This window comes from Gavialis gangeticus, unplaced genomic scaffold (assembly GCF_001723915.1).
Source record: "Gavialis gangeticus isolate Ggan-Ray unplaced genomic scaffold, GavGan_comp1, whole genome shotgun sequence".
NCBI classification, from domain to species: domain Eukaryota; kingdom Metazoa; phylum Chordata; order Crocodylia; family Gavialidae; genus Gavialis; species Gavialis gangeticus.
In genome coordinates this window covers 163,714,251-163,729,114 of record NW_017729024.1, presented here as the reverse complement: position 1 = coordinate 163,729,114, position 14,864 = coordinate 163,714,251, and the positions used below count along the sequence as shown (strand labels likewise).

The 14,864-nt window shown below is 60.4% G+C and overlaps 1 protein-coding gene across 1 annotated transcript in view; it reads left to right on the top strand.

Moving 5' to 3' along the window:
• Window positions 1–12,477, top strand: part of TLN1 (talin 1) — an 83,099-nt gene extending 70,622 nt beyond the window's left edge. Inside the window, 18 exon segments of the mRNA XM_019518014.1 lie at window positions 284–454; window positions 1,232–1,381; window positions 2,271–2,372; window positions 2,507–2,626; window positions 2,780–2,926; window positions 3,141–3,307; window positions 3,691–3,874; window positions 4,173–4,298; window positions 4,562–4,678; window positions 4,891–5,076; window positions 5,213–5,320; window positions 8,535–8,640; window positions 8,854–8,978; window positions 9,107–9,232; window positions 9,483–9,545; window positions 9,775–9,957; window positions 10,660–10,785; window positions 11,445–12,477. Coding sequence (XP_019373559.1) covers window positions 284–454; window positions 1,232–1,381; window positions 2,271–2,372; window positions 2,507–2,626; window positions 2,780–2,926; window positions 3,141–3,307; window positions 3,691–3,874; window positions 4,173–4,298; window positions 4,562–4,678; window positions 4,891–5,076; window positions 5,213–5,320; window positions 8,535–8,640; window positions 8,854–8,978; window positions 9,107–9,232; window positions 9,483–9,545; window positions 9,775–9,957; window positions 10,660–10,785; window positions 11,445–11,576 — 2,439 coding nt within the window. The 3' untranslated portion in view covers window positions 11,577–12,477.
• Window positions 12,478–14,864: the final 2,387 nt, after the last annotated feature.

Sequence of the window (14,864 nt, the reverse complement as noted above, 5' to 3'; positions counted from 1 at the left end):
GGCTAGGAGCTGGAACCAACTTCCGGGGGAAGTGGTGCTGGCCCCTACCCTGGGGGTCTTTAAGAGGAAGTTAGATGAACACCTTGCTGGGGTCATTTGACCCCAGTACTCTTTCCTGCCATGGCAGGGGGTCGGACTAGATGATCTACTCAGGTCCCTTCCGACCCTAGAAACTATGAAAGTATGGGTTCAGGGGGTCCAGGCCAGCCTGTGCCCAGTGGAGAGGGGCCCCAGGGCTGGGCTGGGCTGGCTGGGCCCCACTAGACTGATCACTTTCCCTCAGGTGTCACAGATGGCTCAGTACTTCGAGCCGCTCACCCTGGCTGCCATCGGCGCTGCCTCCAAGACTCCGAACCACCAGCAGCAGATGAACCTCCTGGACCAAACCAAGACACTGGCTGAGTCGGCCCTACAGCTGCTCTACACAGCCAAGGAGGCTGGTGGCAACCCCAAGGTGGGGGGCTGTGGCGGCTTCCAGCACCTGGACAGGGCAGGGCAGGGGCAGCACCAAGCAGGATGTGCCCACCAGGGCTGTGCATGGGGCTGGGAGCAGGGGAGAAGATTGTGCAAGTGTGTGTATGGGGGGGAAGGCTGCTTGTGCAAGTGTGTATGTGTGTGTGTATACACGCATGTACGCACATGTGCAGCTGTGTACACGTGTGCATAGTTGTGCTCAGGGGTCTGTGTGTGTGCAGGTGTGTATACATGTTTGTGGATGTGTGCAGGTGCATGCAGCCCCTTTCTGCATCAAGAAATGAGCCTGAGTGCGCACATGTAACATGGGCGTGTGTGTAGGTTGGGCGGAGAGTCCTCTGCAGCACATGGGGTCAGAGGGTGGCCACAGGCTCAGGGTAGGTGCTGCTACAGGACCGTGCTGTGAGCACATGCCAAAGCACACGTGCTGAACATGCGGTGGGAAGCAGCATATGTGCAGTGCACACCTGCCACGGGGGAGTCACGGTGCATGCCATGTACCACATGAGGGTAGAGGATGGTATGTGTGCAGTGCATACTTGCTATGGGAGAACCAGCAGCCAGGTGCCAGGGGCACATGCCAAAGTAAACGTGCTAAACATGGGATGGGGCCTGGTGTGCGTGTGACACTTGCGTGCCATGGGGAGCCTGCTGGAGGTGCTGTGAGTGCATGTCAAGGTGCTGGGTCCTCACTGCCCTTGTGTCATGGCTGCAGTGATGTAGTTGCCACTGTTGCCAACATGACCTGTCTTTTCAGCAAGCCGCCCACACACAGGAGGCCCTGGAGGAGGCTGTGCAGATGATGAAGGAGGCTGTGGAGGACCTGACAACTACACTGAATGAGGCTGCCAGTGCTGCTGGTGTAGTGGGCGGCATGGTAGACTCCATCACCCAGGCCATCAACCAGGCAAGCATGCACCACTAGAGCCATCCGCCTCCTGTCTCGGGGTCCAGGGACTGTGGCCCCCAGAGCTGGAGATGAGCTGCCAGGGGCCTCTCGCATGGGAGGTCGTGGAATTAGAAAAGGTTCAGAGAAGGGCAAGCAGGATGATCAGGGGTCTGGAGCAGGTGCTGTGCTGGGAGCACATGGAAAGGCTGGGATGCAAGTCTGGAGAGGAGAAGGCTGAGGGAACATGACAGAGGGCTATGAAATCCTAAAGGGTGCAAACAGTGAGCACAGGGTCTGTTCTTCACCATGTCCCACAGTACTGGATACTTCAGGTATGTGGTGAAATTATCGGAGCAGGCTGAAAACAAACCAGCGGAAGTGCTTCTTTTACACACTCCGTGGCTGAACTGGCTGGCACTGGAGGCGATAGAGGCAGGGAGCAGTCACATTCAAGAGGGGCTGGATGGGTCCATAGACAATGGATCCGTGAGCAGCTGTAGAGCAGAGCAGGCAGGTGTCTCCTCTGGCAGCCCCATGCCAGCAATGATGGGGAAAGGCGTGGCCCCCAGAGTTTAGAAGTCAGAGCACTGCTCTAAAGCACCCACCGCTGTCAGAGGCAGAATCGTGGGTCTGACCCACTTGGCCCTTACGTTCCCAAGTGCTCAGGTCCCTGCTCCCATGGGGTCACACACTTGGGAGCTGCAGCCTCCTGACTTGGCCAGGGCTTGCAAGGAGACTTGGGGAGTCGATGCCCCAGGGTAGGGCCTGCTCAGGGGCAGGCTATGGGGAGACATAAGCAGGGTATTGTAGGGAAGGGGATAGCAGCCTGCCTCTGACCCAAAGTGGTATGTGGGAGCAAAGCTGAGGCTGCTGCAGGGCCCCTCACTCAGGGTTTTCTCCCTGGCAGCTGGACGAGGGGCCCATGGGGGAGCCAGAAGGCACCTTTGTAGACTACCAGACCACCATGGTCAAGACTGCCAAGGCCATCGCTGTGACGGTGCAAGAGATGGTGAGTGCTGGGGCTAACCAGGCCTGCACGGTGCTGCTTCTGCTGTCGGCCCTCCCTCAGCGGCACCTGTGCCTGCCCACTCCCCTCTGCAGAGCTGGCGGGCCCATGACCTTTGACCCCTGCCCTCCCTACAGGTCACCAAGTCCACAACCAGCCCTGACGAGCTGGGCACTCTGGCCAACCAGCTCACCAGCGAGTACGGGCAACTGGCACACCAGGCGAAGCCCGCCGCCCTCACTGCCGAGAACGAGGAGGTGAGGGGCCAGGGGTGGTGCAGGGGCTGGCTCCTTGGTGGGGGCACTGGGACATCTTGCTGGGGCTGGGGGTGACAATTGGGGTTCCCCACGGGAAACTGAGGGGTCCCAGCACTGTGCCCATTCTGGGTGACATCCTTGCATTCGTCCTAGATCGGCTTCCACATCAAGAACCGGGTGCAGGAGCTGGGCCATGGCTGCGCTGCACTGGTGACCAAGGCCGGAGCCCTGCAGTGCAGCCCCAGCGATGCCTACACCAAGAAGGAACTGATCGAGTGCGCCCGCAAAGTCTCCGAGAAGGTGCCTGGCAGGGCAGGGGCTGGGGCAGGGCAGATAGGGCCTTGCTGGACCTGCCAGGGGGGGCAGAGGAACCAGAGGGGAACTGGGAGGAGAGGGCGGGACCCTTGGTGCGGTGCGGGGCCCCTGCTGCACCCCCAGTCCAACCTACCCTGTGGTGCTGGGTCTGGCTCAGGTGATAGCCCTGGTGCCCAACTCATGCCACCCCTCCCCACAGGTGTCCCATGTGCTGGCAGCCCTGCAGGCTGGAAACCGTGGCACCCAGGCCTGCATCACCGCCGCCAGTGCCGTCTCGGGCATCATCGCCGACCTCGACACCACCATCATGTTCGCCACTGCCGGCACCCTGAACCGGGAGAACGCTGAGACCTTTGCTGACCACAGGTACCAGAACCGGGTACCCCGACCCTCCCCCTGCCCCACGGCTGTGCACAGAGATCAGGGATGGGGACAGGGGACTCCATCCCATGGCTCTAGAGTCCTCTGGTCACATTGCCCTTGGCCCTGGGGCATCTGGAAGGTGCCAGCCAGGCTGTCTCTGATCCCCCTGCCCCTATTCATATGTACCCAAGGTGGATGCTGGCATGTCACGCCTTCCCCTATGGGGGTGCAAGCCTCAAGTTGTGCTGTCTGGGTGTGTTCTGACTCTGACTGCAGGGTCAGCACAGAGGACAGGCACAGCTGTGCAGCCCCCCTAGCTGCACATGCGTGTGTCACACATGTGTGCTGGTTCTGTGTGACCCAGCATGACACCCTGTGCCCCGCAGGGAGGGCATCCTGAAGACAGCCAAGGCACTGGTGGAGGACACCAAGGTACTGGTGCAGAATGCCACGGCCAGCCAGGAGAAGCTGGCGCAGGCTGCCCAGTCCTCCGTGGCCACCATCACCCGCCTGGCGGAGGTGGTGAAGCTGGGCGCCGCCAGCCTGGGCTCTGAAGACCCCGAGACCCAGGTAGGAGGGGCTGGGGCTGGGTGCCCTGGGAACTCGGGCCCAAGGGGCTTGACCAGGCACTTGGCGTGCCAGAAGGCCTGGTGCTGCCTGAGCTCTGGGCGCCCTGGGGTTTCAGGTTGGGAGGCCCAGCCCTCTGGGACATCCAGGACTGGGTGTTGGGGGACTCTGCAGCTGTCCTGGGACACTCAGGTGCAAGTGCCTGGGCACCGGGTTCACAGCAAGGATTTGGCCTTGCTATCTGCCTGCTGGGACCCCTGCACTTCAGGCAGCCCCTCACCCAGGTTTTGCCCCCACCCAGGTGGTCCTGATCAACGCAGTGAAAGACGTGGCCAAGGCGCTCGGGGACCTGATCAGTGCAACCAAGGCAGCTGCCGGCAAAGCAGGAGATGACCCTGCTGTCTATCAGCTGAAGAACTCGGCCAAGGTCAGGGCCGGGGAGATGTCACTGAGTGGTGAGGGAGGGAGCAGGGTGCCTGGGGCCAGCAAGGAGGAGGAAGCAGGGGGCTGGTGGGTGCTGGCACTACATGTCCTGTGTGAGTAAGAGGCCTCAGGGGAGAAGGTGACAGGGCTGAAGGTACAGGGGTGTTAAGGGGGGGTGGAGGAGCTAAGGGAGGTTCAGGGGATGCTGCAGGGGCCAGACTGGGGGCTCCTGGCCTTCTGCCTGGCTGAGTTGACTTCTTTTGGCAGGTCATGGTCACCAACGTTACATCCTTGCTGAAGACTGTGAAGGCCGTGGAGGACGAGGCCACAAAGGGGACACGGGCGCTAGAGGCCACAATTGAGCACATCCGCCAGGAGCTCGCGGTGAGCGCTGCCTAAACAAGACCCCCCCAGCATCCTCTGCTTCTGCCCCTACCAGTTGCCTTGGCACCCGCTGCCTGGTGCAGGAGCAGGACATGGCACAGCTGCCAGTACCAGAGCTGGCGCCTGTGCTGGGGTGGACATGACCGTGGGGGCAGGGGTTCATGGGACCTGCCCCGCCTTGTCTCTGGCCTCACCCCAGCTTCTCCCCGCAGGTGTTCTCCTCCCACATGCCTCCGGACAAGACCTCGACCCCTGAGGATTTCATCCGGATGACCAAAGGCATCACCTTGGCAACTGCCAAGGCCGTTGCTGCTGGCAACTCGTGCCGACAGGAGGATGTGATCGCCACGGCAAATCTGAGCCGTCGTGCCATCGCCGATATGCTGCGCGCCTGCAAGGTAGGCTGGGCTGAGCTGAGCCAGGTGGGGGTCTTGGGCAGGCATGGGGAGAGCAATGGTGGGAGGTCCTGGTGGCAGCAATAGCTGTGAATGAGGCCTGGGCAGACACAGCCTGACGCTCTGCCTGCGGTTTCAGGAAGCCGCCTACCACCCGGAGGTGAGCATGGACGTGCGGCAGCGGGCGCTGCGCTATGGCAAGGAGTGCACCAATGGCTACCTCGAGCTGCTGGAACACGTGCTGCTGGTGAGTGACCCCCGCCTCTCGCGGTGCCCCCAGCCACGGTGCAGCCCAGCCGCAGTTCAGTGGTCACAGCCATGCTCCTGCCACCCAGACTGCAAGAGCCTGCTCCATCCCCAGCATGAGCCTCAAGCCTTCGGTCCCACTGTGCTCTGAGGCACAGGGGGGCTGGCAAGGTGTGGTGGCAAGTGCCACGCAGGACCTCACAGAATGTCTTGCTGGTGCTGCTGGGGCAGGGGCAGGGCAGGTACACAGGGCAGCTGGATTGCTGGCCTCTGCAGCCCCTCTCTTTTCCCTGTGGCAGGGGCGATGCTGGGGGCTGCGTCAGGGTGCTGGTGTTGTGCTGCTCAGAGCTTGGACACAAGGTTTGTCTGGGCTGGTTTGGACGGGGCTGATCCTGCCTCAGGCAGGGCTTGGACTGGATGTGACCTCCGGGATCTCCTCCAGGCCCATGGCTTCACGATTCTGAGGCACGTCGTTATCCAGCCCTGTGCAGCTCTGCTTGGCCTTTTCTGCTCGCTGCGGGGCGGCAGGGCCATGCCAAGAGCATGAGGGAGGAGATGCCAGTGCTGAAAGGGTCTTGGGTTCGCTGCAAGGCAGTCAGCCCAGCAACTGGCTGGTGGAGCTGGACACGCTCTAATTCGGGACGAGGAAAGGTTAATGGCATGAGTGAGTTGAGATGAGCAGAGTGCTTCCAGAAATGCTCTTTAGCCTGACGCACTGCTGCCTGCAGTGCCGGGGCCCACGGCGGTGCCAGGCTGGGGCCCACTGTGTCCTGGCTATGGGCGCACGGGTAGCGACCAACTAGCCTCATATCTAGCTGCCTGTGAGTCCCTGGTCTGATAACAGGTTGCCCAGCTCATGCCAGCTTGGTGGGGCCAGGGCATAGTATCATGAGGCACCTCCATTGGCGCATGAACACTGGTTAGAGTCCCAGGCCCATGGTTCCAGCCAGGAATTCTGCCACGCGCTCCCCAGCGCTCCAGGCACCCAAGATGTCAGCTGCATATCAGGCCTCCGGCTGGGCGCCAGAGCACAGTGGCTTGGGCAGGGGTGGTCCATGCTGGAACAAGCACCTGCCCTTGAGCTCCCTCCTCAGCGCTGTAGCAGGGGGACCTGCAAGTGAGACCCTCTGTCCTGCCAGGGGGTGATGGAGTGGGAAGGGCTTGGGCATGACCTGAGCCTGGAAACATGGCTCCTGCAGGGGCATCTTGAGGCTGTGAGTCCTGAGAAGGTGCAGGAGTGTGACAGCGAGGGATGGGCCCCAGCACTGTGGGGATGGTGGAGGGGGACCCCGTCCCCTGCATTGCCCATCCAGATGGGACAGGGCTGCACAGTGCAGAGTGAGGGACCAGTGATCCCCTTGGGCCTTGACGTGCTGGGGCCAGTAGCTCTAACTTCCGGGACCCCTCGCAGCCCTTGGCTCCTAGCCCTGGCCTCCCCTCTCTTGCCCCTGCCCCCATGCTCCTGGAGCATCTGTGGCCCAGGGGGCTCCTGCTCCCCCCAAGGGGCAGGCCCTGGCCCTGTGTGCTTGGCCAGGTCCTGCTGGACCCTTGCCCAGCACCTGCCCTGGCACCCTTCCCACACGCGGCCTCCGGCACTCACCACTTTCCTCCTTTCTCTTCTCCGTGTCCCCTTGGCTTTATCTTTTCAGCCGGTGAGTAGCACAGTGCTCAGCGTGGTGCTGGGGCTTGGCCAGCACGAACCTTGCTCCTGGCCCGCGTGTGCGGGCACGTGTGGTTGTGTGAGTGTGTGCGCGCACGTGCATACATGGTCTCAGTGATGCAGATTTGAGGCCTGAGGTGCCCTGAGTGACTCGGGGATGGCACTGTATGCATGTGCTTTGCGTGTGTCTCCACATGCCCTGGGGGATGTGAGGCTTGGGTACATGTATGTGTGCATGCACATGGAGTGTGGATGACACGAGGTGAGAGGAGGAGACTGGACAGTCACCTCGCTGGGTTCACCTAACCCCAGCTGTCTTTCCTGCCTAGTACAGGGGGGCTAGACCTGATGATCTTGTGACGTCCCTTCCAGCACCTTATAATCTATGAATCTATAAAGCAGGGGAAGGGCTGTGTGTGCGCGTGTGTGTGTGCGCGCGCGCACACAGGCTCTGGGCATTGGGTGGTTATTGTTATAGGCTGGGCATGTTCTCCATGTACCCAGGTGTAGAAGGTTACCGTGGTGCTGTGTGCGTGTGCTCACCCACAGTCCTATTCACATGAGGTTGAGGTGAACTCTGTGTGTACGTGTGTGTGCAGTCTGTGTAACACATGGTGAGGGCTCTGCTTTGTGCATGTGTGCAGTCATGGTAACCAGAGGCTGGTATGTGAGAGGGCAGTAACATGAGGCAGGGGCGTGCTCTGTGTGTGCTCTGCATGGTGTGGCGTGGCATTCCTGCTGTGCCCTCTGCCCACCCCCACCAAGGGCTGCCCTGAGGCCCCTCTCTGGGCACAGGATGACATTGGATGACCTTGTGTGTTGGCTCCCAGGAGCTGCCACCTGATGGGTTTACAGGGCGGCAGTGCCAGGTGCAGCGTGCGAGGAGCTGGACCAGCACCTGGTGGAGCCAGGCCTCACCTGTCATGCTCCTTGCCCCCAGCTGCTCGGTGCTGGTCCCAGGGACTCGGGTGTGGGACTGACCCCTGCTACAGCAGGTCTTCAGCTCACTCTGGACACTTCCCCCCATCCTCCAGACCAATGTTGGTTGTGGAAGCTGAAGTCTGGCTGACTCCAAGGCCCAAAGGACTTGGGGAGGGTGGGTCCCGGGATGGGTGACCCCAGCGGGGAGGGATGGGGTTATGCCATGCCGGGTGTGCTCCTGCCACCCATGGCCAGTGTTCAGCAAGGACAGCTGTGGCCCTCCCCACATTGGAAGACAAGCCCACAAAGTGTGGAGGAGCCAGATGCAGGGATGTGGCATTTTCCCTCGGGCTGGGGCTACGACCCCCGTGCAGCACCAGCCCAAGTACTGGTGGGAACCAAAACTAGAACGGGGGCTGGACAAGCAGCTCTTTTCCAGCACCCCAATACCAGGGGCTGGGGCAGGTGTGGGCAGGGGGAGGCCAGTGAGGCAGTGTCCCCTATTGGACAAGCTTGGGGGCAGGGTTCCTGGGATGGGGGCTGACCCCAGATTGGGGTCTGGAGAGGGGCTGCCACAGGTTCCCACAGCACAGCCTGGTCTGGCTTGCTCATGCCCACTTCCACCCCATCGCAGATCCTGCAGAAGCCGAGCCACGAGCTGAAGCAGCAGCTGGCAGGGTACTCCAAGCGCGTGGCCGGCTCCGTCACCGAGCTCATCCAGGCTGCTGAGGCCATGAAAGGTAATGCGCCGTGCCCCCCTGCCAGCTCAGCTTGGCCTGCAGCTGGGTAGCTGCAGGAGTAGGGAGCCAGGACACCTGGGTCCCATCCTTGGCTCTGGATGGGGAGTAGGTTCATGTGGGTTGGAGCTAAGATGCCTGGGTGCTCCACAGCAGTGAGCAATATTGGGGTTAGCTCTTTGTCATGGTAACTGTGCCACGGTGCTGCATCTCCAGGCACCGAATGGGTCGATCCTGAGGACCCCACTGTCATTGCCGAGAATGAGCTGCTGGGGGCAGCTGCCGCCATCGAGGCCGCAGCCAAGAAACTGGAGCAGCTGAAGCCAAGAGCCAAGCCCAAGGTAAGTGTCAGCACTGGCTTGCTTGGCCCCTTTCTTCCTCTGTACCCACCCTGTTCCTCGTCTGTCTCTGGTGCCTGTGTGCTGCCACTGCCGCCCGCCTGCCACATCTCATGCGTTTCCCTCCGCAGCAGGCGGACGAGAGCCTGAACTTCGAGGAGCAGATCCTGGAGGCCGCCAAGTCCATCGCTGCTGCAACCAGTGCCCTGGTGAAGGCAGCCTCAGCCGCCCAGAGGGAGCTGGTGGCCCAAGGAAAGGTACAAGCTGGGCGGTGACGGGGGAGAGTGGAGCACGGGGGCCGAGGGTACTCAATTCAGCAGACCCCGGCATGTCCTGGTCCTGGTCCTCGTCCTCCTCCCCTCCAGGGAGAGCTCTGAGGTCTCTGGGGGGAGCACCAGGACAGGCCAGGCCGCTGGCCCCTTGCTGCAGCCCATGTTCATCCTGCCAGGCCACTGCCCAGAGGGGCAGACACAGTAGAACAGGACTGACGTTCTCTTGACTCCCCAGGTTGGCGCCATCCCGGCTAACGCGGTGGATGACGGCCAGTGGTCCCAGGGGCTCATCTCAGCCGTGAGTATTGCAGGCAGCGAACACTCCCCTGCAGTGGGCGGGAATCACTGGCTCTGGCCCCACCCTGTGGGGTGGACAGGGGTTGCTGCCCAGGCCTAGTGCCCTCCCTGTCACTGCCTGAACATGGGGTCTTGTACCTGTGGGACCTGTGCAGCCCTGTCCCACTCCCACCACACACCAGAGGGCTGGCGGCTCCCAGCCGCCTCTGACCAGCTGGTGCCTCTGCCAGGCCCGCATGGTGGCAGCTGCCACCAACAACCTGTGCGAAGCGGCGAATGCAGCGGTGCAGGGCCACGCCAGCGAGGAAAAGCTCATCTCGTCCGCCAAGCAGGTGGCCGCCTCCACTGCCCAGCTCCTGGTAGCCTGCAAGGTCAAGGCTGACCAGGACTCAGAGGCCATGAAGAGGCTGCAGGTGAGTCCCTGCTGCAAGGGGGACCAGGACAAGGTACATCAGCGGCCGCGTGGGGATGTCTCCTAAGGCACTCCCACTGCATGGGTGCCTGCCACGGGGAGCTCCCAGGGCCCATGGCTTAGCCCAGGGCACCTGGGCTGTGCACTGCCAGGGCCCTGCCCTGACCCAGGTACTAGACATGGGCCTGTGAGGGCAGCCTGGCCCTATCCAGGGGGCATCTGTGGTGCACGGTGCATCTCTGCAGTGCTCATGCCCCCTGCTTCAAGCCCAGGGAACTGTAAGCCACAGCAGCCCCTAACCCTAACGCCTTACTGTTTGGTGCTTGGGGATTAACGATGACTGAGTGCTCTGGGAATAAGGGGCTCTGGTGTTCAGCATGTGCACCAGGGTGCGGGGTATGAAGCCCCAGTCTCCGGCATTCCCTGGGTTAGCTGTGGGGGAGAGCAAAGCTGGGTGCAGGCACAAGGCCCTGGTTAACTGAGTTGGGGCGCATGCCCTGGGTTGCAGCACACTGGGGGTTTCCTCTGGGGAGCACTGGGCACACGAGCTCCTGTTGCTGTCCTACCCCCCCCCCCCCCCCCGTTGTTCCCAGTCCAGGGTGGGGGCTGGCAGCTGCCATGCACAGAGCTGTGCCTGTGGGTGGGGGGTGCCGGGCACGGGGCTGGCCGGGCTCACTGGCCCTGCACTCTTTCGCCTATCCAGGCTGCCGGCAATGCTGTGAAAAGGGCGTCAGACAACCTGGTGAAGGCCGCCCAGAAGGCCGCCGCCTTCCAGGACCACGACGAGACAGTGGTGGTGAAGGAAAAGATGGTGGGGGGCATTGCGCAGGTGAGGGTGGCTTCGGCTCCAGCAGGCTCTCGCTGCCCTGCACAGGCGCTTGAGCACAGTGGGGATGGGATAGGGCAGGTGCTGCTGCCCAGGGCGGCTCCATGCTGGGGGACAGCCCTCATGGCCCCTCAAATTTGTGGGTCCATCCAAGGCCGTGGCTTTCACAGCTGCACGGTACCACATGTTATTTACTCCATGCTGTCACTGCTGCTGGCTGGTGCCCAGCCCACCCCACCCCTGTTTCTGGCTGGGCTTCCCCTTGGTGGAGGGTGCAGTAAGATGTTGCCCCACGGCGGGGGGCAACAACAGGGTGCAGTGCCAAGAGAGGGGCTGGCCCCAAGTCCTCCCAGCCCCATTTTCCATCTCTGCTAGTGTCACCCCTGGTGCTGCAGGGAAGGGCCTGGGGCAGGAAGGGTGATGCACCCAGTTGGGCATGGCCTGTCCCAGGGAGAGACCAGCCACCCCCAGGGCAAGAGCCTGGCTGGGCTGCTGAGAGGCGCTGGGGGCACAGAGAAGCAGCGGTGCCGGCAGCCCCCAGGGCCACACCAGATCTGCGTGGTGCCTTTGCCCAGGCGTGACGGCAGACCCATGGGCTGTGCCTGGTTGGGGGGGCAGGGGTCATATCCGGCTGCTCAGGGCTCACAGCACTGCCCCTGCAGATCATCGCGGCACAGGAAGAGATGCTGCGGAAGGAGCGGGAGCTGGAGGAGGCACGGAAGAAGCTGGCCATGATCCGGCAGCAGCAGTACAAGTTCCTGCCCTCAGAGCTGCGGGATGAGGGGCAGCACTGAGGGGCCACGCAAGCAGTGCCGCCCGCTCGCCCCCGCAGAGACTGCTGCCCTCTGCTCCTATTTAATATGGCCCCAGCCTGGCTCGCACGGCGCCACCCCACGCTGCGGCCCAGGGCCTGCACCAGCACCACCTTCCCACGCCGGCCAGGGCTGCCCGCGCACACGCTTCCCCCTGCCCTGCGCACGGTGGGACCTGGCTGAGGTGGGAGTGCTGCCAGGCCAGGCTGGCACCCCCAGCCCCTGGTGCTGCCTCCTGCCTTGCCTTGCCCCCCTCCTGACCCCTGTCAGGTGCTTCCCTTGTGCCTTGGGCGGCCCCCTCTCAGGACTTGGGGCCCCAGCTGCCAGTGCCTTCCTGGCCTGGCCCTTGGCCTTTGGGTCTGCAGCACAGTGGAGCGTGTGGAGCTGGCAGAAGCTGTCCCCATGCCTCCCTCTTGCACAGACCCACCCTCACCGCTGATGCCTTACTGCCTGCTGCACCTTTTCCCACACTCCTGCGGGCACCGCAGCGGGGGGCCAGGGTGCCTTTGCCTGGGCTGTGAGGCCAGCCCCGGTTTGTAGTCCCTCCCCTACCTGCTGTGCCTTGTCCCGTGGGGCCACCCAGCCCTCCTGCAGCTTCTCGAGCCCAAGTGCCTGTGTTGAGATTGCCAGTATTTTTGTACCATTGAACTCCAAAGTATTGACCCGTGGCCTCACCCACCCCAGCACGGATCCCAGTGACTAAGTGCCCATGGCACCCTGCCCGGGCTGGGCCCCAGCTGCTCCCCGCACTTGCTGCGGCTTCTCCCCCTTTTTGATACTCTGAGCTTCCATATTGCAGGTTGAGGAACTGGCTGCCCTGCCCCAGGGCCACATCCCCTTGAACAAAACAGCATCAATAAAGCTGGTTTCCTGCTGCTGTATGCATCCATGTCAGTGCCGCATGTTGCCCCTGGCTGGGATAGGACCCTGCCGGGGCACCTCATAGATTGCATAGATTTCTAGGGTCAGAAGGGACCTATTAGATCATCGAGTCTGACCCCCTGCTCTGGGCAGGAAAGAGCACTGGGGTCAAGTGACCCCAGCCAGGTGCTTGTCTAATCTCCTCTTGAACACCTCCAGCATAGGGGAAAGCACCACCTCCCTTGGAAGTTCATTCCATATTTTGGCAACCATCACCATAAACAATTTCTTCCTGATGTCCAATCTAAATCTACTTCAGTTTATGGTCATTGTTTCTAGTAACCCCAAGGGGTGCCCTGGTAAACAGTGTCCCTTATTCCCTGCTGACCCCCCCGATGAGTTTGTAGACAGCCACGAGATTGCCTCTCAGCCTTCTCTTGCACAGGCTGAAGCGATTCAGGTCCCTCAGTCTGTCTTCATAGGATCTTACCTGCAGGCCCTCAACCATACAAGTAGTCCTCCTCTGAGCCCTTTCCAGATTATCCACATCCATCTTCAAGTGCGGTTCCCCAAACTGGATGCAGTACGCTAGCTGCAGCCTCACCAGTGCCGCATAGAGGGGAAGCATCACCTCCCTAGACCTGCTTGTGATGCACCTACTAATGCAAAAAAGAGTACAATTAGCCTTACTTGTTACCTCATCACATTGGCGACTCGCATTCATTTTTGCTTCGACCAAGACTCCAAGATCCCTTTCTGCTGCTGTGCTACATAGAATGGTACTTCCCAGCCTATAGGTGTCTTGGTGATTCTTTCTCCCCGGGTGCAGCACTTTAGACTTAGCTTTGTTAAATTGCATCCTATTCTGATCGGCCCACTTCCCCAGTCTATCCAAATCCACCTGAATTCACTCCCTACCCTCTAGTGTGTTTACTATACCCCATAGTTTGGTGTCATCTGTGAATTTGGACAGAGTGCTCTCTACACCATCATCCAGATCACTGATGAAGATATTGAACAGTACCGGTCCAAGGACCGAGCCTTGGGGGACACCACTGCCTGCATCTCTCCAGGTAGAGACTGACCCATCCACCACTTTCTGAGTGCATCCCATAAGCCAGTTTTCCACCCACCTGACTGAAAAAATAAACATCATAGCTACTCATTTTGCTTGTAAGAATTGGGTGCAACACTGTCAAAAGCCTTTTCAAAATCCAAGTAAATAACATCTACATCTACTCCTGTGTCTAAGCACTCTGTGACCTGGTCATAAAAAGAGACCAGGTTAGTCAGACAGGATCTGCCTGCTATAAACCCATGCTTCTTGCCCCTTTAACATTGTATTACCTACTGCCCCCCCACAAATGTGATCCTTAATGATTTTTTTCTAAGGTTTTGCCAAGAATAGAGGTGAGGCTAACTGGCCTATAATTACCTGGGTCCTCCTTCCTCCCCTTCTTAAAAATAGGCACCACACTGGCCCTTTTCCAGTCTTCTGGGACCTCTCCTTGGGAGCCACAGGCACTCAAACAGTTGTACCAGTGGTTTCACTATGACACCGGCCAATTCCTTTAGTACCCTTGGGTGAAGATCAGTGGGGCGTGCCAACTTTAATACATCCAGCCCCTCCACGTGCCCCTTTGCCAGGTCAGTGTTAACCGTTGGTGGATTGGTATCTCTCTCAAGCCAGACTAAAGTCCATGAGCAGGAACACAAATGCAAAGAAATTGTTTAAGGGCTCAGCTTTGTCCACCCTAGCTGCTACGAACTGCCCTAGTCCATCCTGTAGCGGTCCTATGTTACCCTGCACTGCCTTCTTGCTCCCTGTATACTTAAAGGTCTTTTTGTTACCCTTAATTGTAGTAACCAGCCTGAGTTCTGTTTCTGCTTTGGCCTTCCTCACTGCTTCCCTGCAAGTGCGAACCACGCAGGTGTACTCCTCCTTGGTGGCAGCTCCCTGCTTCCACCGCTTGTAAATCTCTCTCTTCCCCTGTAGGCTTTTCTGGATTTCCCTGCTCAGCCAAGAGGGTTTCTTGGCTCTCTTTCCTCTCTTGCCTCCCTTCCTGTGTACTGGGATGGTCCCGCTTTGTGCCTGCAGGGCCAGTCCCTTGAGGAACTCCCAACCTTCCTGGACTCCCAACTCACCCAAGTTATTACCCCTCAGTCCCACTCTATTAATCTCCTGAGCTCAGTGAAATTGGCCTTCTGAAAGTCTGGTGCTTCTGCCCTACTAGTTATCTTTCCCACCTTTCACCAGATAGTGAATCCTATCAACAGGTGGTCACTATATCCTAGGTTGCCTTGTACCTGCAGATCCCTGACCAAGTCCTCCCCTGTGGCCAGCACCAAGTTGAGTAACGCATTTCCCCTAGTGGGACTGTGCACCTCCTGTATTGGGTTCAGGTCCTG